The sequence below is a fragment of the Sabethes cyaneus genome, chromosome 3, assembly GCF_943734655.1.
Source record: "Sabethes cyaneus chromosome 3, idSabCyanKW18_F2, whole genome shotgun sequence".
In the NCBI taxonomy this organism is placed as follows: domain Eukaryota; kingdom Metazoa; phylum Arthropoda; class Insecta; order Diptera; family Culicidae; genus Sabethes; species Sabethes cyaneus.
The window spans coordinates 60258775-60279193 of NC_071355.1; the positions used below are offsets into that span (position 1 = coordinate 60258775).

General features: G+C 39.2%; 3 protein-coding genes across 3 annotated transcripts in view; 2 read left to right on the forward strand and 1 right to left on the reverse strand.

Annotated features, from left to right (window-relative positions):
* Positions 1-3329, forward strand: part of LOC128741373 (putative fatty acyl-CoA reductase CG5065) — a 36136-nt gene extending 32807 nt beyond the window's left edge. The window contains exons 3-5 of the mRNA XM_053837156.1: positions 2118-2663; positions 2720-2977; positions 3041-3329. Of these exons, the coding sequence (XP_053693131.1) occupies positions 2118-2663; positions 2720-2977; positions 3041-3212 (976 nt within the window). The 3' untranslated portion in view covers positions 3213-3329. The remainder of the gene's footprint in view (positions 1-2117; positions 2664-2719; positions 2978-3040) is intronic.
* A 5-nt stretch (positions 3330-3334) lies between these two features.
* On the reverse strand, positions 3335-4310 carry LOC128741374 (uncharacterized). The gene is made up of 2 exons (XM_053837158.1): positions 4096-4310; positions 3335-4042 (listed from the first exon to the last, which is right to left on the reverse strand). The coding sequence occupies exons 1-2, from the start codon at positions 4193-4195 to the stop codon at positions 3432-3434; spliced, it is 711 nt and encodes a 236-aa protein (XP_053693133.1). The 5' UTR covers positions 4196-4310; the 3' UTR covers positions 3335-3431.
* A 1002-nt stretch (positions 4311-5312) lies between these two features.
* On the forward strand, positions 5313-6681 carry LOC128742656 (putative tRNA (cytidine(32)/guanosine(34)-2'-O)-methyltransferase). The gene is made up of 3 exons (XM_053839082.1): positions 5313-5522; positions 5589-6244; positions 6306-6681. Exons 1-3 carry the CDS (start codon positions 5402-5404, stop codon positions 6447-6449), a joined length of 921 nt encoding a protein of 306 aa, XP_053695057.1. The 5' UTR covers positions 5313-5401; the 3' UTR covers positions 6450-6681.
* Positions 6682-20419: the final 13738 nt, after the last annotated feature.

Consider the following 20419-nt stretch of genomic DNA (forward strand, 5'->3'; position numbering starts at 1 on the left):
CTGCTAGCCGGCATATGCTGAGGTAGACGCCATTTTGTTTTGGAGCCAGCATAGTGCAGTCCAGCACATAAACCGCCTTTGGCGGTGATTCACTGTAGCTGCGGTACCCGGATTGCAGCATCGCCGTGGAGTAGTGGGAATCTTCGCTAAACCTGTGAGTACGCTATAAAATCCCTGCGCAGGGTGATGCGCTAAAGCGCTACAGTGAGCCAACACACACCATCATAGCGTATTAAAGCTCGCGAGCCAAGCCAATTATAGTGAAGAATTTAGAGCGTTAGGTCGTGCTTGTAGAGTAGATGTAGGCGCATTAGAATTCTCCACCCACGCAATTATGGTGCCGTAAGATAGTATTAGAGTGGTTCAAAAAAATCCTAGGTATAGAAAGCATGTTAGATGTAGAATAAAAATTGTAAAATTCGTAGATTTTGTTTCGTTAATTCTATTAATGGAGTGATGTTTGATATAGCCTAAAGAGTCTAAAGGTGTCTCACGTCTCGCGTTCGTTGTAGTGGTTTGATTGTGTTTGTTTAGTACTCCAGGTTGGACTGCCTGGGAAAACAGTCCCCGCACTCGGACTTTCGAAGCTGGTCAGTGATCTGTTCGTACAGAGTTTTGGCCGGTGATGAGAAATACGAGTCGGTTCCTGATAGTAGGGATTTTTTAGTGAACTTCTGAGGATTTTAGAGACATTATCGTTCGTAGACTGAGTACCTTTGGCGGATTGCGTCTGCTGTTTTGTTTCCCCCCTTTTGAGATTATTTAACTGACCCGCCCTGAGGCGGAGTTTCTGGCCGGGCAAGCCTGAACGTGGCAAGTGACCCTCTCACGAGGTGGCGCTTAAGTCACTTGCTTCAGAGATTTGGGGAGCGAATAGCGGACTGAATAGGTGGCCGTATTTCGGCAGGCTACAATGCAGCTAAAGAACAACAAGTCAGCTGGAAAAGATGGCATCGGAGCGGAGCTTATTAAAATGGGACCAGAAAAGCTGGCCGTTTGTCTACATCGACTAATTGTTAGAATTTGGGACACGGAACAGCTACCGGAGGAGTGGAAAGATGGGGTTATCTGCCCGATTTATAAAAAGCGCGACAAGTTGGACTGTGAGAACTATCGAGCGATCACCGTGAATGCCGCCTATAAAGAGCTGTCCCCATTTTCCGCTATCACCAATTGCGAATGGATTTGTGGGAACTTATCAAGCCGGCTTCGTCGAAGGTCGGTCTACAACGGATCAAATATTTACACTGCGGCTAATCCTCCAAAAGGGCCGTGAATACAGAGTTTCCACGCATCATTTGTTCGTTGACTTCAAAGCCGCATTTTATACCATCGACCGGAAAAAGCTATGGGAAATCATAGACGAGAGCAGCTTCCCCAGGAAGTTCATCAAACAGATTAAATCTACGATGGATGGTACACAGTGCTGTGTTCGGATTTCGGGTGTATTATCAAGTTCATTCAAATCGCACGGCGGGCTTCGTCAAGGTGATGGTCTTTTATGCCTGCTGTTCAACATATCGCTACAAGGTGCTATGAACCGAGTGGATATCAACACGCGGGGCACGATATTCAACTAATCTAGTTAATTCGTCTGATTTGCCGCTTACATGGATATTATCGGCAGAAACTCTGTGGCGGTGGATTATTGCACCAGCCTTGTAATTGTCCTGCAATCTAATAGCCAGCTATGAAGTCTGTCCATAAAGAAGGGTCAAGTCTTAAAAAAACGCTTAAGCCCAAGGGTGTGTTTTTTTAGTTTTTTTTAAGAAAAAAATGTTCCATAGCTTAGAAATGGACGGGTTTTTATTTTATCCCGGTAGGGCTGCCAAGTGGCCGGTTTTTGGCAGGCCTGACCGGTTTTTCACTTGCAAAGCCGGTGGCCGGTCAATCCTGCAAAAAGGCCGGTTTTCCGACATATGAAGCCGGATTTGTACTTTTTACCTGAGGCAGGACCGACCAGCCGGTTTTTGTAACTTTCAGACTTGGCAACCCTATATCCCGGGTCCCCTTACTTGTAACAATAGGAACAATCCATACAGTCTATCTACTGGTGTAAAAATTGTAAAAAACATACCTTTGCTCAACATATCCGCTTATCCGCTTTCTTCTTCCAGCTTACTGAGTAATTTGCCCAACACTTATGCCTACACGAAGGCCCTGGCCGAAGATCTGGTATGCAGCTATCGAGATCGGTTGCCGGTTGCAATCGCTCGACCTACGATTGTGGTCGCCGCGTGGAAGGAACCCATCCCCGGGTGGGTCGAAGGCACTAACGGCCCGACGGGACTGATGATTGGCGCTGGTCGAGGCGTTCTTCGCACCATGCATTGCAATGCGGACTATGAAGCGGACATCGTGCCGGTCGATATAACCATGAACGCAATAATTGTCCTAGGAGCAGAGCGCATTAACAACAAGAACAAACGGGAGGTTATGTTTTGCAACGTGTCCGGTGCTAATGTCAACACGCTAACTTGGGGAGATGCTCTGGAAACTGGGAGGAAACACTTTTACGATGCTCCCCTCTGTTTTGCTCTGTGGTATCCGGATGGGTCGATGAAGAGTAACTATTACTACCATATGCTCTGTGTGATGTTGTTCCACTATTTACCGGCTTATCTGATTGACTTTCTACTTATTGTACTACGAAGAAAGCCCTTGTAAGTAGAATCATTTCGATTTCACGAAAATGCATTTAAATTACTTTATCCTTCAGCATGGTTAAAATTCAAAAGCGAATCACGCAAGGACTGGAAATACTTCAGTACTATACTACGAAAGAGTGGGTTTTCAAAAATGATAACATGCGGACAATGTTCGCTAGACTGTCAGAGGAGGACCGTAAAAAGTTCAATTTCGACATGTCTGATGTACACTGGCCCACGTATTTCTTGAACTACATTCTGGGAGTTAGACACTACGTGCTAAAAGAAGCACCGGATACACTGCCAAAAGCTCGCAGATTGTTACGCAAGTAAGTTCGAAAATTCTCCAATTTTAAAACTGTTTTGTTGTATGTACGTATCGCTCATTTCAGGTTATACATTTTGGATAAAATAGTGCAAATCATATTCTACACACTTCTGCTCTGGTTCGTTTGGTCCTACTGGAATGTGGTGCTAGGGTCGATTCAATTCGTTTTCGATAATGGTATTGAGTTTGCCCGGAAAGTTTTTACACCAACTCGACATGTTCCAGCTCGTTTGTAGCCTGTATATTTTCAATTCAGTAACTCTTTTATGTGTAACAACCAAAAATTGCTATTTTAATGAGAACTGCAAGACACAAAATATACCATTGATATTCTTTTTTAAAATAAATGTTAAGCAGCAACCGTTGTTTTTTTGTCTATTGCCCAAAATACCTACCATGCAAAACTAATTTATCATCTATATAATCACAAGTCAGTACATATATAGGTAAGTCTGTTAAAACAAAATCCTCAAAGTAAAATAGGCCAGTACGAATATTAACACGTATACAAGTAGTTTAAGATTAGCGCGATTAACCCCACTGACTGTACGGATTATCTCGTTGTTCAGCTCGAAAACTTTTCTGCTCTCGTCCACCAGTTGCGCCCGGGTTTCATCGTCTAACCGTTCACCAAGATCATCGAAAATTTTTCTCATAGTTTTCTTCAACTGATATATACTGTGTTCTTCAAATGTAGTTAATGCTGCACCCGCGGAACTGTTCCGTGAAGCAAAAGGATTCAATTTTTGGGAAATATTTTTCCGTTTCTGTAGAATTTGGCCTCCAGATAGTAAACCCATGTAGAGGTGATAGACATAGGCCACTAATAGGATGGGATTCTCACGCTCTAGCTCTTTCAAGTGATCAACGTAGCTCAGCACTTCCTTTCGTGGGCGGTATTTGGTGTTCCAATCGTGACCCAAGTAGAATTGAAGGTCCTGCTCAAATTGATGGGTTCGATGGAAGTCTTCTGGTAAAAATTCATAGCCAACGTGTTGCTCGAGGAATTTAAATATTTCGTAGAATATCAGTAAACCTTCGGCCCACACAGTTTTGTCATACAAAGCTGAGGGAAAAGTTTAAAGTTTAGAGAATGCAGCTGTTTATGAGCAAACTTACCAAAAGCCAATTTAGTGTTTACCAGCGTATCGCTAACGTTGTGTATATCCCTTGTGGCTAGACGCATTTCCTTTGTGAAAGGTGTTTTGCTTGCTTCCATTTTTGACGGAAATCGTCTACAGTTTAAAAGCAAATTATTAAATAATTTTATACAATTACTAAAGACTAAACTACGCCGCTATTGATATAGGATTCTGTTTTCATTTTGTTGCGCAGAATAACAAAGAACAGCGGATTCTGACTGATAGCTCATCGATCGTCATGACATGAACGTCAAGAATCATTGAAGTTTGATGTTCCTAACGAAAGGGTCTAAGTCGAGATCTAAATCGTGCATTGTGAGATTCGTGGTGAAATTAGTCGTCATCGATTCTGCCAATTTCAAAAGTAGTTTTTTTTGTTTGAAACAAAAATTCTGTTCGTGAAAATATATTCGCTGTGTTCAGATTGGCAATAAGAATGCAGTATTTACATTTAAACAGAACCCCGCTTTTAAGCCCAAAAACTGCTTCCAAAATTGGGATCTCCGACGAAAAGTTAATGACTGCTAATTTCCCGTTAAATTAATTTATTATGGCTCTTTTGACTGTTTTATTCGTGCTTCATTATTCATGTTGTATTCATATTTATTAACTGTTATTCAAATTCATACAGCCCATTGCTCTACACTCTTAAATGATTCTACCCGTAAATAGCCCGGATTTAGCTAAAGCTAGGTTGAAACTACTCAAAATGCCCTTAAAGTGTACAAACTCAGATTTTGAGTCGTTCTTCAACCAAAAAATTGGCAGTAGAAATTTGAAAGGGCGTGATTTGTATCAGAGAATAATTCAATTATCGGTAGCAAGTAGCCAAAATTGGTTGAATTTTTCATCCAAAATTGGAGGTACCAGAGTCGTAGTCAAAATTAATAGACATTACCATGAAAGGTAGTTAAATTGTCCGAGAACATGATGCTGGTACAAGAACCAGATGGTAAATTTAAATAGCTTCTTCATGCTTTCAAAAGCAAGCGTTTTCAGAAAAATGGTACTATAGGTAGATACCATGGTTCTCGTTTCAGTGTAGGCACGATAGACGCATCAGTGACGTGTATAAATGACACGAACAGCAGGAACAGCAATGCGAGTCTAAACAACCCTGACAGCCAATCTCATCATCAGTCATCAGGGCGAGAGACGGAGAAGGGAGAGCAAAGAGAATGTTAAAAAAAATCAATAACAAAATAGCGCCGTCGAACTAAAAAAATCTCTAAAATCTTTATTCAAAGCGCAACAAATTTGTGTTCGTTAGCTGTTGTAGCGAAATGGGAAAAACCAGTAAGGATAAACGTGATATCTATTACCGGCTAGCGAAAGAGGAAGGATGGCGGGCACGCAGTGCCTTCAAACTTATCCATATCGATGAAGTATTCAACATTTTCGAAGGTATGCAATATTCACACGTGTGCATTCAAGCGGGAAATTGTACATTTCTAAATACTTTGCCAACAGGTGTAACGAGAGCAGTCGATCTTTGTGCGGCTCCGGGTAGCTGGAGCCAGGTCTTGTCTAAGAAACTTTACGAGAACCGAGATAAGGATGCTGATGATGTAAAAATTATTGCTGTTGATTTGCAAGCCATGGCCCCTCTTCCGGGCGTAACACAACTTCAAGGAGACATCACTAAAATTACCACCGCTAATGCTATAATCGAGCAGTTTGGAAACGGCCAGAAAGCTCAACTCGTAATCTGCGACGGGGCACCCGATGTAACAGGGTTGCACGACATAGATGAGTACATTCAGTCTCAGCTTCTGCTAGCGGCACTCAACATAACAACCCATGTTCTGGCACTTGGTGGCACATTCGTAGCTAAGATCTTTCGCGGAAAAGACACCACACTGCTGTATTCGCAACTGAGAATCTTTTTCGAGAAAGTTTCCATTGCTAAACCAGCCAGTTCACGAAACTCTAGCATTGAGGCCTTTGTGGTTTGCCAGAACTATAAACCACCGGAAGGCTATATTCCGCAGATGATCAACCCAATGCTAGACGACGTGCAAAAGATCGCCACCGAAACTGAGTCGGAAGTAAATCGATCAATCATTCCCTTCATCGTTTGCGGTGATTTGCGTGGGTTTGATTCAGATATGTCTTATAGTTTGAATGTAGGTTAAATTTCAGCATTGCAACTTGAACTTTATTTATCGATGTGTTCTGTGTTTTCAGCTGGATCCCGAAAAAGACTACGAATATCGAGATGTGGTTCAGAAGCCGTTGGCTCCGGCTTACAGCGAAGTTCTCGAACGCATGAAAACGACTTCGTTGAAACATGGCAGTATCAAAGTTGAATATGACAAAAAGAAAGATTAGATTTTTTCGCTTTGACTGGAGAAAGCATTCGAACGTTGAAGTGATCCGTACTTAATCAGTATACGTTGTAAACTGTACTGTAGAAAAAGTCAGACGTAATGAAAGTGAACAATTTAGCTGGCTGACATCAAAAGAAAGGATCGTTTTTATGTTTTTATCCGCTTGATCTAGAACACTTACATTTAAAGTTTAAAGTAAAGTTTCGAAAATATACAATATAATTCCGCGCGGAATAAGGCATAAAGTACGATATGTGAATACGGTAGTTTGTTTTATGCATACTGTGGTCATGCGTGAACTATATAATTTGAAAATAGTTATAATTTTTCGAACACTAACTTCTTTGTTGGTGGAACAATGTTTTGAAAATGAAATCCTAAAGGACATCACACCACTCAGAAAATTAATCCTTTACTTTGAACTAAGCATATTGGAATGAGTTTCTTTCAAAGCTTAGGAACTTGGATAATTACTTAACAATGCTGTCTTTTAAATTTTATATAACGACGAGGATCAAGTAAACCAGGGGTGCTTTTTCAGACCAGCGAAACGCCGCCCGTCTTATAGCGAAGACAATGCAAAAACTGCTTTTATTAATCAGTGCCTGCGAGCTGCGATATATCATTCGTGCCTGATGGCCTGATAACTGGATATTCAATGAGGAACTCCATCGTCGATGTCATCAACGGCCGATAGTAACAGTGAACATAAATGCAAGTGGATCGGACACACCTTGAGGAAACGAGCGAACGAGATCTGCAGAGAAACACTCGAGTGGAATCCTAGGACACCTTAGTCGATCTCAGGACACCTTAGAACGACATCCTGTCCTGGCGACAGGTAAAAGCCATGGCGGGTAACCGTCGGCAGTGGAGATCTCTGATTTCATCCCTTTCTTCTGCCGGACCGGTGGAAATGGACACATAGGTAAGTAAGTTGTCTTTTATGATCGCATTGAATGAAAATTGACGAAAAACTTTTCTTTTTTTTATTCTGTATTAGAGAGGTTTTCACCCTGCGGCTGGTTCGCCTCTTACGAAAAACTTATATAAAATAACAACATGATTGAAAACAAATTGAAACCACATTTAAAGCATGTGAAGGAAAAATTATATTTGGGAAAAATCGAGGCGGAATATGGCTTCATTACTGTTTTACAGCAATCTTTTAGTTACAAACTGTTTCTGGCTTTGGAGAGGTATTTCGGCGATCTTAATAGCTTTATAGCTTTTATAGGCCTTTGCTACCGTTTGAAGCATTTAACGTGAATTTTTTTGTAAGACTTGTCTGGTTTTTAGAAGCGACTTTTTTCATTGACTTAAAGCTTAGTTTGAAATTATTTTCATCTTAGAAGCGTTTTTTGAAGTTTTTTGAGCTTTATTATGGATTTCCTTTAAAGGCCTTTTAAAGCAGTAACCCTTAAAAGCATTTTCCGATGTAAGGCTATATTAGAGATTCTTTTATTTTTAGATCTTTGCTAGCTTTGGAGGCGTTTTTCGTCAATTAGAACTCCAATTTCTTTGACTGCCTTTTAAGTCTAAGTATAATTTTTGTGTGGGATTGTTTTGCGCTTGGTAATTTTTCAAAAAGAGGTCCAGTTTTGCTTTTCGTACAAAAATAGTCATGTGAACAAACGTCAGGTAACAAAACTCTTTTTGACGTAGGACTACGTCTTTGTTTGCTATACTGGGAGTGGGTAGCACTTTGTGAAAACGAAAATAGAAGTGTAACGTGTGAATGAAAGATTTCAAATGATAATAATTACTAAACTACTGAACGAAAATGAATAATTTGCGTTTCGTTGGATAGATAAAAGGACCAGCAATTTTATAGAGGGCGTAAGAGGGGGGGCAAAACTCGAGAACTAATCAAGTAAATGGAACCAAACCGGCCACCGGCTTTGCAAGTGAAAAACCGGTCGGGCCAGCCAAAAACCGGCCACTTGGCAACCCTACGTTGTACTCATGAACCCCCGTCCACGTATTTTCAAAGCCACCATTGCATTCAATGAAGAATTGAATCTGAATATTTCGCTATTCTCTTTTAAACATTCACTTAAACAATGGCACTCACCAATTCTTATAAACATACAAATGCCAGAAATGCAGTTTACATTAGCCTTTGATCTAATGATCTGTTATACAGTGTGACACATGTATATTCGATCAAAAGCAAAGCCATATATTTTTGTAAATAAATGCTTTATTTCGAATTTTAGTACTTCATAGTACTTTACGATCGATTGACATTGGAGTTCCGCAAGGTGGTAACATAGGTCTTCTATTGTTTTTGGTCTTGATTAATGATATTGGAAACTTACAACTTCAAGGCATACCTAAACTCTTTGCGGACGATACGGCATTGTTTTACCCTCGCGCTAATGTTCAGTCCATCGTAAAGACATAGAATCGGATTCATCAACTCTTATTGAATTTTTTAATGGTAATTAACTCTCGTTGAACCTATCGAAAACAAAACACATACTGTTTCACTCGTCGCGAAAAAAATCTGTCAACATCCTGATCCACTCGTCGGCAATTTGAGTATTGAAAAAGTTGTGTCTTTTAAGTATTTAGCACTGTATTTAGACTCTTGTCTTTCCTGGGGCACACATATTAAGCATGTATCCAGCATCCATTTTCGTCGCTATGTGGTCTTATGAAAAGAGTACGCTGCTTGGTGCCGCATAAATCATTGCTAAAATTTTATTATGCGTGTATTTACTCTATATTTCAGTATTTAGTCATTGTCTGGGGTCACTTAAAAAGATCCAAACCTTGCAAAACAGATGTATAAAAATAATCTTGAAAATAATCTTCAATTTACGGCATTTATTCTCGACGTATTCGCTTTATACAAGCTTAGATCATAAAATTATACCCATCTTAGGATTGCGCGACTCTCAAACTATCATGTTTGTACATAATGCCGCACATAACCGACATTTCCGTCGTAATATTATGTTTACGATCAGGTGAAACTATCCCTATACTAGACATTCGAATGAGTTATTAAGAAGCAGAGCATCTACCAACTTGGGTCTACAACGTATTACTAATTATGGTCCATCAAAGTAGTTTTTCCTTCCAAATGAAATAAAAACAATAAGAAATAGTGTCCTTATGAAAAGCAAGCTAAAACAGTATATAATAAGGAAGGTAAATGAGTATATTATTTAACGTGTCAACCAGTTATACATGTAGGTTTTTTTCTGGCTTCTGCTAGTTTTTTTTCCCTACATCTCGATTATAGTAGTAGTTTTCTGTGCCACAAACGACTTCACTATAAAGTTATATGTTTCTTTTCTCGTTTTACTGTTTTACGTGAATCCCTTCGAAGGTACTAAGTTCCATTTGGATCTCACTTTGTTTTTTGTTTAACTAAATACTCCGCGTTGTTATTTTGATATATATTTTTTTGAATGTGTCCACTACCAGGGGGTTCTCATTATGAGCTCTTTGGTGTGAGGGTCAGAGGAGGGTATTAAAAAAAAGAAGTTGTTTGCCCATGGATACAGAACGCAACAAACAATCATTAATCTATTGAATTGCCTTTTACCTGGATAACACACTTCAAACGCATTTTGTAGTCATTACATGCCGCATACACTACTTCCATCATAGTATCACCCATATCTTGTCGATAACTATCTTAAATTCATCCAAATTATGATATTTAAAATCCTTGGGCTTCTGCTGCATGTATCCCCATATACAAAAATCAAGAAGTTCAAATCAGAGAAACTTGGAGGCCATTCCTTTTTCGGCATGAAATCCGTCAGATTGGCTTTGTACCACGTTTGCACAAGATTTGCAGTGCGGGCTGGACCTCCATCCTGTTGCAAGCAGTATTATTCTTCACCATACATTCACTGAACGTAAGACATCAAATTTGGTTCTGAAACCATTTCTAGATAGTATTTTGCATTAACTTTCACACCCTTTACAATAAATACAAGAACAAGTTTCCCTTTCTTTGAAATGCCTCCCCATACCATGACCGCTGATGAATTTTGGTATCGTGGTAGATTCCGTTTGTGCTTTGGAACGTCGATGATCGAAACCGACCACAACCGATCAATTTGGGCATGATGCGGGGTTTGAAGAACAAACAACTTCTCATCAGAAAAGATCACCTCGGAATCACCGTGCCGACGTAGCAGCAGTTTGCATCTTTCCTGTCGTTTTTGTTTTGTAGCTTCCATTAATTCATGGATTTAACGTTTTTTGAATGCTTTCACATCCAGATCCATTTTCAAAATTCGACGAAGAGATTCCCTGTTGATATTCAGCTTAACTGCCATTTTCCGTGCGGCCGAATTCGCTCTCGAGCAACCTTTTTGACCTATGCAGTTTGAACACTTCGTTTTCTTCTGGTTTTTTACGGTTTTGAACAGATCCTAGCTCGATGAATCTTTTTATTGTATAATATGCAAATCCTCTTATTATGCCGAGATGTTTGAGGTCACGAAAAATAATGCCGTATGCTGCACTGTTTCGAAATTTATTTATTATCAACGACCGTAACTCGAACACTGGTGCGTTTACACCGAACGAGACACAACTCGAAAATGAAACTACGTCAAGTAAGAGTTAAGTTATGATGACAGATACATGGTTTGATTGTATTGATTGTATATGCCGTTGCAAGCATAAAATGATTTTCGTTCGAATATATATGTGTCACACTGTAGATTCGTCAACTTTGAATACAAGGTAAAGAAAGTAGCGGTATTTCTCCACTCATCTCGTCCATTTCAAGTGACCCCCTTCGGTTGCAATCGATCATCTGCGATTTGGACTAAAATTGGTAAAATTGCTTATTCCGCCTCACATTCAATTTTCCAAAATTTAATACGAATTGATCAATCGCCCTTGCAGTAACGCTCTCTATGTTTTTCACGTTCTTATCTCATTTTTTACGTTCAAATGTCTGTAAACCAAAAGTGTGCCCATATGATTTTCCCGTATATTTTATTTATTTGTTCGTCCACATTCAATTCAATTCAATTCTTTCAATTTTTTGATTGAATTTATTTAATAAAAATAATATTTGCTGTTGGGATAGTTGGGAAGATAGGAGCTATTTCTAGATGGGTAATTGGATGGCAACGACATGCCAAACCTGTACCGGATTTGAGCTCACCGATATATCCCTTTAAGCACGGAGGGGTTTAGTTACGATATTTTTGGTTTTTGGATCAATATAAATTTTTTTTATCGCTCGAGATACCAAAACTAGTGTATTCTACACATTGCAATAAATGTTTGCTAAATTTAGCAACCTACACAATTGTGTGGGTTTGGCCTTATCTTATACCATTGCACTATGGGCAAAAACGAGTCGAAAAAACGGATGCAATTAAGATACGGCCTTCAGGCTGATAAAATGTAGGTGATCTTATGTAAAATTTTCCGGAGAATCGAATGGTGCCCACCGCTTTCCTGTTTGTCATCGGGAAGTGTCCCATTTTGCTCATTTTCCCCTATTTTTAACATTTTTTACCCTTTTTGGACTATACCAAGCCAGGTTTTGAAAAAACAAAACATGAAAAACCTAATTATTTTGTGTAAAGAAGTCCAAAGAATTGAATAGGGTTGACCCCGTTTAGTTTAGAGCGAGATCATCGCTTCGAGGCTCATAAACTTCAGCTTCTGAAGCAGCGGAACGGTCGCTACGTAGCTATGGAAATACGCGCAACTTTTTGCAAGTTAAGTTTTTACTAATCTTAATACAACAGATATACCGGAACGTCCAGATTGGCTTAAAACATTCAAATGTTGATCCAAGAATTTGTCTTAGAAAATACCGTAGTTGAATACAACATTTGCCACATTTCTTAATTATTTTACAATTTATAAATGACCAGTTTTAGGTTCTGGTAGTACTCCAAACGGAGGTTCCGTAGTGTGGAGCATGAACGAATGCTCTACAGCAGCGGTTCCCAACCTTTTTTCGGTTCGCGTACCCCCTGACGGATTTCCGTATACTATTCTGAAGCGAACTAAAGTTTTGGCGTACCCCTGGGGGTTCGCGAACCCCCATTTGGGAACCGCTGCTCTACAGTATAATGTATTCATTCTTACTGATTCAAAATGAGATGGCAGCAGCAAATTTCGTTTTATTTCATCTATTACTTATGACGTGAAAAAATAATCCCACTGCGATCTGGAATATCTCTGGGAAAATGGATCCAAAATTTGCTAATATATTTTTTCATTGAAGGTCAATCTAAGGTGGTTCTTTGAAGACAAGTTGTATAAAAATCGATCAAAAAATAGTAAAGATAGAGCCAAAAGTGTAACGGCAAGTACACTAATTTTTGAAGTCCCGCCGGGAACGTAAAGGTTAAAGTAGGTATGCAATAAGCCCGAACCTACACAATTGTGTAGGTATGAAAAACAATGTGCATAAGTAAGTTGTAAAAGTTATTTCGCGTAAATTTTTAATTACATCAATTAGAAATACTTATTACCAATAATTTTTTATCTAAGCAATTTCGAAATACGGATCCAATAAGAAAATACGACAGATAAAACTTTTTGCTGTTTTCACAAGATTTTGAAGACTAGACAATAATTAATCCATACACAAAAGAAAACTTCTTTTCAGCTATTTTCTATTTTTTTACGAGTTACGATGTTTACACAAGAGATTGGGGCCATATCTGTAAAAGTACGACGTTTAGAAAGGAAAGGAATTTTTTTTAAAAGTAGTCATGTCTCGCCTACACAATTGTGAGGGCTCGGGCTTAAAGGGATATACCGGCAGTTTGCGACAAATGTTAGAACAAAGATACAGTTTTCTGACAAATGCCAGTTTTGTAAAATCTAATCTTTCATCTTTGATTACTACTGTTATCAAATATAAATGCAGGATGATTAGCCATAAACCCTGGTTTTAAGTAATTAATTTTTCCATCATTAATTACTTTTTGTCTTAAATTGTGCTCGCCAATTTCGAGCTAATCCTTTTTCATTACATCAGCAGAGAGAAAATAACATGGATATGACATCAAAGCCATCTTACCATCAATTGGTAAAATTACTGATTGACACCGATTATGTCATTTCCATTGCGGATTAGAAATGTTTTAAACAGTTCAGCGGAAATGAAAGCAATATTTTCGCAGTATTCCTGCTTATTACTGAATTTAGTAAAAATTTATGGTAAAAGCAGCATTTGGAGTTAATTTATCTGTTCGGTGTAATTCATTTCAAGGTACGTAGACGTAAGGCGGCCCTATCCTACCTTTATAGTAACTTCAAAACTACAAAAACAATATTAGGCACAGTTTTTCTCGATGTCATTACTGACTGCACGATTTGCATGAATCTATTATTGCGATAGTTTTTTTTATCTGGAATTTCCCGTCGATGTTGCTTCTCTTAAATCACGTTAATGTTTTGGTATTTTCATTTCTGGGCCTCGCATTTAATAACACATTTCTTCGTTCTCTTGTTGTGTGTGATTAGATCAGATTCCGAGCATTTTTCTCCGTAATCAGTTTCTTGTTCCTCCATTAAATCTACTGCATCCATCTGTAGAGTGAAAGCGAGAATCTTTCCTTTCTTTTGTATTCGACGGAACTCCAACGTGCTGCTATCCGCGTGTAATCGTCCAGCCCGGCTCGGCCAGGAAACGCAAGTTGGTATGATCCCCCTTTTGACGGAGGATAACGGAGTGGAGCAGCTGCAGCAGCATCCAGTAATCATTCTGGTGTACCTTTCCCTTTCTTGCCAAATCGTACTTCTACCGTCCAAGTTGGCCGACGTCAGTATGAAGCATCATTTTTCCGTCTTTTAATTTTCCTCTATACTTCATCATTCCACATTGACTAACCGACCGACCATGCAGCACTATACCCGTAAGCCGTGTGCTGACACCGCTGTAGTGTTCCATTCCTTGTCCCCACAGAGAACCAAGTCCCCCCCTCCCCCCGCTTTCGTCGTCTTCGTCGCCGCAAGGAACAATTTTTTGTCCCAATCCATTCCGGCGAATCCGGCCCCGTAAGCTTGTAGCATCCAGTTTTTTTTTGTTTCTATGTTTGCGTGATTTTTTGCTGTGTATTTGTTAGCTGAGTACTGAGAGACGTTCATAAAGAGTATCATTTTCATTTTTTCCATCCCTTCTTTTTTGTTTAATTTAATTTCATTTTCCAGTTGTATTTAATACGAGTCGGTCTCCACCTTAACCCTGCGATGCCCGCAGGTACTGTCTGATATGGCGCTCACCGTTGTCCTGGTCGTAGTTATTTTATTGATTTTTAATAAATCGGCTCAAATTAGCAGCAATTACTTTCCTTGTGATTGCTTACCATTATTTTATAAAAGCTTTCTTAATAATTTCTTACTTATGTGCCAGTTCTCGAACATATCCTCCGATTCCCTTGAAAAGTGTGCGTACAAACTTTCTTTGTTTTATCTCGTCGACCACAGGTACATGGAAACTAAAGGCTACAATTCGCAAACTTATTTCCAAAATTTTGCTAATATGTCAACAGGTTGAATATATTATTCAGTGAAAATCGATCTGTAAGTTGGCCAAAATCTGAACCACAGCCAAACAGATGTAATACTTACTGATTAATTCTTCGCATGCTGTATCAGTCATTTCTATTTACTTTTAGTTTCGAATGTCTCCGTACTTGCCACGAGGGAGCTTATTAACAAAATAAGTGAAATATTTCCCGTTCGTTAAATATTTCCTGTTCCTGTCGTATGAATGCTCTTGTCGTAAGTTAATGTTTAGAAATCTCGATTATAGAGGGTGCTAGTGTGTAAACGAAATATGTGCGACGATATTTTTTGGGATCTACATTAAAAATCATATCTGTTTGTTTGTGACTGTTTTTTTTTAAATATATCACAACTCTGCTACGATTTAAAAAAATAAGAAAAATATCGAATTTAGCTTGGTTTTGTTGGCTTCCTATAAATAGCTACCCTGGGCACCGAAGGGTTATAGCACTACCGCTGCTGCACGGTTTCATCTTTCTTGCTCGCTCGTCGCCGGCCGGCACAGGTGAAGGATTGCAATGATGTGCGAGGGGAATTCCGGCTGGATCTCGTGTGTGCATTAGTTACCGCGACTTTCTGCTTTTTATTGTGGAATAAATATTTAGTGCGACTAAATTACGAACATTCACATTTGTAAAGTACAAGCACACACTGCTCGCAGCGAGGCATGCAAATCTGGTTTACCTCCGCACGTAGCGGTGAAATCCACGGATAAATTTTCGAGGCGAGATAGCAGGATAATTTTACACAGCGAATTGCATCAGTCTTCTGTGCGCTGCTTTCATTATCACACACCATAAAATGACGTCAGTGAACTGAGCCAGAGCACACGATTAGCCAGCGTTTGCCGCCATCCCATTGAGGTGAAAGAGGGTCACCATGGATTGGGATAATTTACAGACCCGCGCAGAATTGGGTACTCGTGCCATAAGTATTTGCCGCCGGAATGGATTATTTGCATCGGGCAAAGAATAGCGCATTGGCGCACTCATGCGGTTGGTAATTGAGTCATATAAATAAATTGACTAGCTAAATTACGTCCAGCGAGTGGCTGTTAATTGGCCGATTTTTTTTAGTATTACTCTTTATGACATAACAGTTTGGTAAATAAAATCGGTAGGGTTTTTTTATATATAGCTTCTAATCTACGGACTCGATTTAAGTACATACTTGAGAACTTGCCTCGGAGGCCTTGAGAAGAGTTTTTTTTTTTCATTTTATTTACACCGCAGAGCCATCAAATTATTTCAAGAAACTTCTGTCCTTAGTTAGTTGATTCTGGAGTATGCATACAGTAAAAGCTTACTAACAAAGGATACGTTTATATAATCATTATTCATCAAATTTGTCAACGTTTATTCGACGTGTAATGGACAATGCACCAGAAAAAGAAACGCCAGCACCGGGATCGCGTTCTTGCGGAGGTGGTGATTTGCGTCGAGAGGTACGATAAGAGAAGCTTCTTTAAAGCTATCGATGGAATCAGGAACCGGACCATACCAACTCCTGTTATGTGCAACGATGTACGATGTACAACATTGCGATGTATTTTTGAATGGTGAACTGGATGAAACTGTCAACAGCAAAAGGATAACGATTGAGGATGATGGACAAGCAGTGTATCCACCAACTCTGGACGAGGTTAAAAAGCAACTAGAGAGCCGAAAAACAGCAAAGCAGCTGCAAAGAATGGTATCTCCGCCAGGCTTTTGAAAGTCCGTAGCGGAGGGCTGTATTGTGCAATCCATCAGTTTATACTAAAGATTTGGACTGCGGAGAAACCACCTACGAACTGGTTGGAAGGTCTCTTAGGCACTATTTATAAAAAGGGCCATCGACTCGAATGCAGCAATTACCGAAGCATTACTCTCGTCAATTCGGCACACAAATCTTTCTACCGCATCCTATTTTACAGGCTGCAGCCGTAGCAGGAAACCTTTGTTGACGAACGCGGTTTTCGAGAGGGACGCTTCACGACGGACCAAATGTTCACCTTGCAACTAATCCTCGATTAATTCGGAGAATTCACCTCGCACACTCACCATTTATTTGTAGACTTCAAAGCGGCATACGATTCAGTTAAACGAAATGAGCTGTGGCAGTTTATGCTTGAACATGGTTTTCCAACAAAACTAACTAGGCTGATACGCATCGGAATCGTTTGTGACGCTAGATGGTTTGAAGATAGGTGACGGGCTATCGAATTTGCTGTTCAACATTGCATTGGAAGGTGCTATTCGAAGGGCAGGCGTGGAGCGCAGAGGTACTATTATCACGAAATCTCACATGCTCTAGGGTACAGGAATTGCGTCGATCTTGTCGGTGTTAACCGTAGAGCTGTGAAAGAGGCGTACACGCATTTTAGAAGAAAGCTGCGAAGATAGGACTTGTCATAAACTCTGCCAAAACGAAGTGTACAGTGGCTGATAGAGAACGTTGTAGCCCTTCGGGCGTTGAAACTACGGTGTGGTGATAGATGGTGATGGCTTTTGAAGTGATCGATGCATTTGTTTATCTTGGTACGGTCAAAGTTTATGGGACTCAGGACGGGTACGAACTTGAGATTTAAGATTCGGACAGCAAATGGTCTGTAGCCACAATTTTTACTTTTGTTAAAATATCCTTTCACATAGAACTAAATTAGCGACTTTTTCTAATCTTTTTCTAGCTTCTGTGTTAACGTAAGAAGCACCACAATACGAATATTGATAGACACTACACAACACGTATCACTCTTACAATCGACATCGGTATCAGTGATTCACATGACTACAATAGTGAAAGGGAAACGCAATTAGAAAATGAAATAGTAAAAGAAAATAGAATAAAAAAGCGTAAAATGGAAAAGGGAAATAAGAAAAGGAAACGAAAACAAAAAGCTAAAATAGAGTAAAGAAACGGAGAAAGGACAAAGAAACGAAGATACGTCTTATGGACCGAAAACAAAATGGGTCTCAGCCTGCAGCAGTCTCCACTAAATATACAGGATGAGTAGTAATCAGTAATGTAAATGGTCACAAGAATAAAACGCTTGCAAAAATTTTAATTTTGTTTGAGTGTATTTCGTGCAAAGTACTTATATCCACTAACATTTGCCTTAATTAGTCCAATTCAACTTTTTCTTCCTTTGCTTTAATTACCAGTCAGAATTTATAAAAAGCGTTACAGCTGGCACGCACAATATCCTGAGCAGGGATGGAAGATCAGCGATTTTGATAAAATCTGTGAGTTATCGCCACACGCACATATCACGATCCGTACAGATCATGACAAACAGTGAATCTTTAGCGTTGATCACAAGATGTTGTTCTCTAAACAATCTCAGCAGTCGATCATAGTGTTACATTTTACCTAGCTGCGAGAAAAAAGGTCACACATGTTGTTTGTATTGCAATTTATACGATGCACACAACCAATCGTCTGTATCTGTTATATTTCTCAACGCAATCATACAATGAACATGATCTGATATGAGGTTTGTCATAATCTGTACGGATGGCGACAAAGTTTTTGTCGCTTACAAGCAGTGATGTCAATGAGTCTGAATCTGATCGCTTCCATGATCTTGATCGCTAGAAGCGATTTTTTTCATCCCTGATCCTGAGGCAATGTTGCTTAAAAGTATTCCCAGTCAATCCTTTCTTGCTCCCTAGTTTTCCTAGCACGCACCCGCATGCATGGAAGTCGAGAGGATTCAAATCAGGCGAAGAGGCAGGCCACTCTTTCGAAGAAATAAAATCCGGAACATTGTTCTCACATCAAGCTTGTGTAGCTTTCGCCTAGTAAGACGGTGCCGAACCTTGTTGAAAGCAGTATGATGCAATCTTGAAGTATTTTTTGACGATGGGAATGGCTCTTCACAACATTATCGATGTAATATTTAATGTTAATTAGTGCAACGAAACTTTCAATTTTTTACAGAAAAATCCCCATACCACCCTCCTGGAAATATTCTGGAACCTTTTTACAGTCAGTCTGAGCCGGAGAATATCAGAAAGATGTACTGCATTGAACCGATCATTATATTACTCGTGGTCCTGCAGCAGGAACATTTTCAAGGATTATAAAAAACTTGTCAATTTTCAAAGATTATAAAAATTCCGAAAGAGCTCTTTACCAGATTTTAGAGCATTATTTGCGCTTCAAAAAATCTTCAAACAAAGACATTTTTTGAGATAATTCACAAATTATGATTTTTATTACGTATTTGGAAAGCTTTTTCTTTCAGTGTAATTGTTTACTGAAAATACACTGAATTTACTACAACTTTTGCTATGACGTCATTTTCATAAAATAAATAGTTTTCGAGATAGAATTTTTTGAAAAAAATAATTTCATTTCTAAATACGATTCAGGTTCAGGTTCTTTAAAATATCACACGATTCGTGAGCAGAAAAGTTAAAGTTTTACTGTCAGATCATTCTCATCGACTAGGTTTATTGCGACCATAATAATATATCTCATAGAATAATTAAAAAAAAAATTGAACAAACTCGAACTAAGTTTGGCAGCATGTGCGGATTAAATTTTATCGTGCATATTGATATCATAGGTGGATAAAATCAACGCGCCATTGAATTAAGCCATTGAGCTAAAACTAAATACAAGAATATAGCAATATAGCCTGGCATAAAAAAATGATTTTGGTGATAAACTTTAGTATTCTTCATAATAGCAGCAAGAAAACTGTTTGGTCAGGGTGTTTTAATCTATACCTATGAAAAAGGATGTCTGTCTGTCCTTCCGTATGTTCCTTATAGAATCGAAAACTACTGAGCCGATCGGAGTGAAAATTTACATGTAGGGGTTTTTGGTGCCAGGGAAGGTTCTTATGACGGTGAGAGATCCCTCAACCCACTAAGAGGGGGGGCTCCCATACAAATTTATACCTATAAAAATGAATTTCTGTCTGTCTGCCCGAATGTTCCTTATAGAAACGAAAACTACTGAACCGATCGGCGTGAAAATTTTCATATAGGGGTTTTTGAGGCCAGGGAAGGTTCTTAAGGTGGTTAGAGACCCTTCCCCCCACTAAGAGGGGGAAGCTGCCATACAAATGAAACACAGTTCTGCATAACTCGAGAACTAATCAAGCAAATGGAACAAAATTTTACATGTGGGTGTTTTTGGAGACAAGAATTTTTTCTATGGCGAATTGAGACCCCTCCCCACTTTAGGAGGGGGGCTCCTATATAAATGAAGTACAAATTTCCTCATAACTCGAAAACTAATTAATAAAATGGAACCATATTTGGCATGTGGGTGTTTTTGGAGGCATGAATTTTTTCTATGATGAATTGAGACCCTTACCTTTTTAGTACGGGGGGGGGGGGGGTCCCATACAAATGAAATACAAATTTCCTCATAACTCGAGAAGTAATCAAGCAAATGGAACCAAATTTGGCATGTGGGGGGTTTTGGAGGCAGCAATTTTTTTAATGAAGAAGTTTT

Excerpts from the sequence above, each read along its gene's own strand:
- LOC128742656 (XM_053839082.1), top strand. The coding sequence starts at position 5,402 with ATGGGAAAAACCAGTAAGGATAAACGTGATATCTATTACCGGCTAGCG. Across the intron at positions 5,523-5,588 it reads AGTATTCAACATTTTCGAAG|GTGTAACGAGAGCAGTCGAT; the intron begins GTATGCAATATT and ends CTTTGCCAACAG. Across the intron at positions 6,245-6,305 it reads ATATGTCTTATAGTTTGAAT|CTGGATCCCGAAAAAGACTA; the intron begins GTAGGTTAAATT and ends CTGTGTTTTCAG.
- LOC128741374 (XM_053837158.1), bottom strand. The coding sequence starts at position 4,195 with ATGGAAGCAAGCAAAACACCTTTCACAAAGGAAATGCGTCTAGCCACA. Across the intron at positions 4,043-4,095 it reads AAACACTAAATTGGCTTTTG|CTTTGTATGACAAAACTGTG; the intron begins GTAAGTTTGCTC and ends CTTTTCCCTCAG.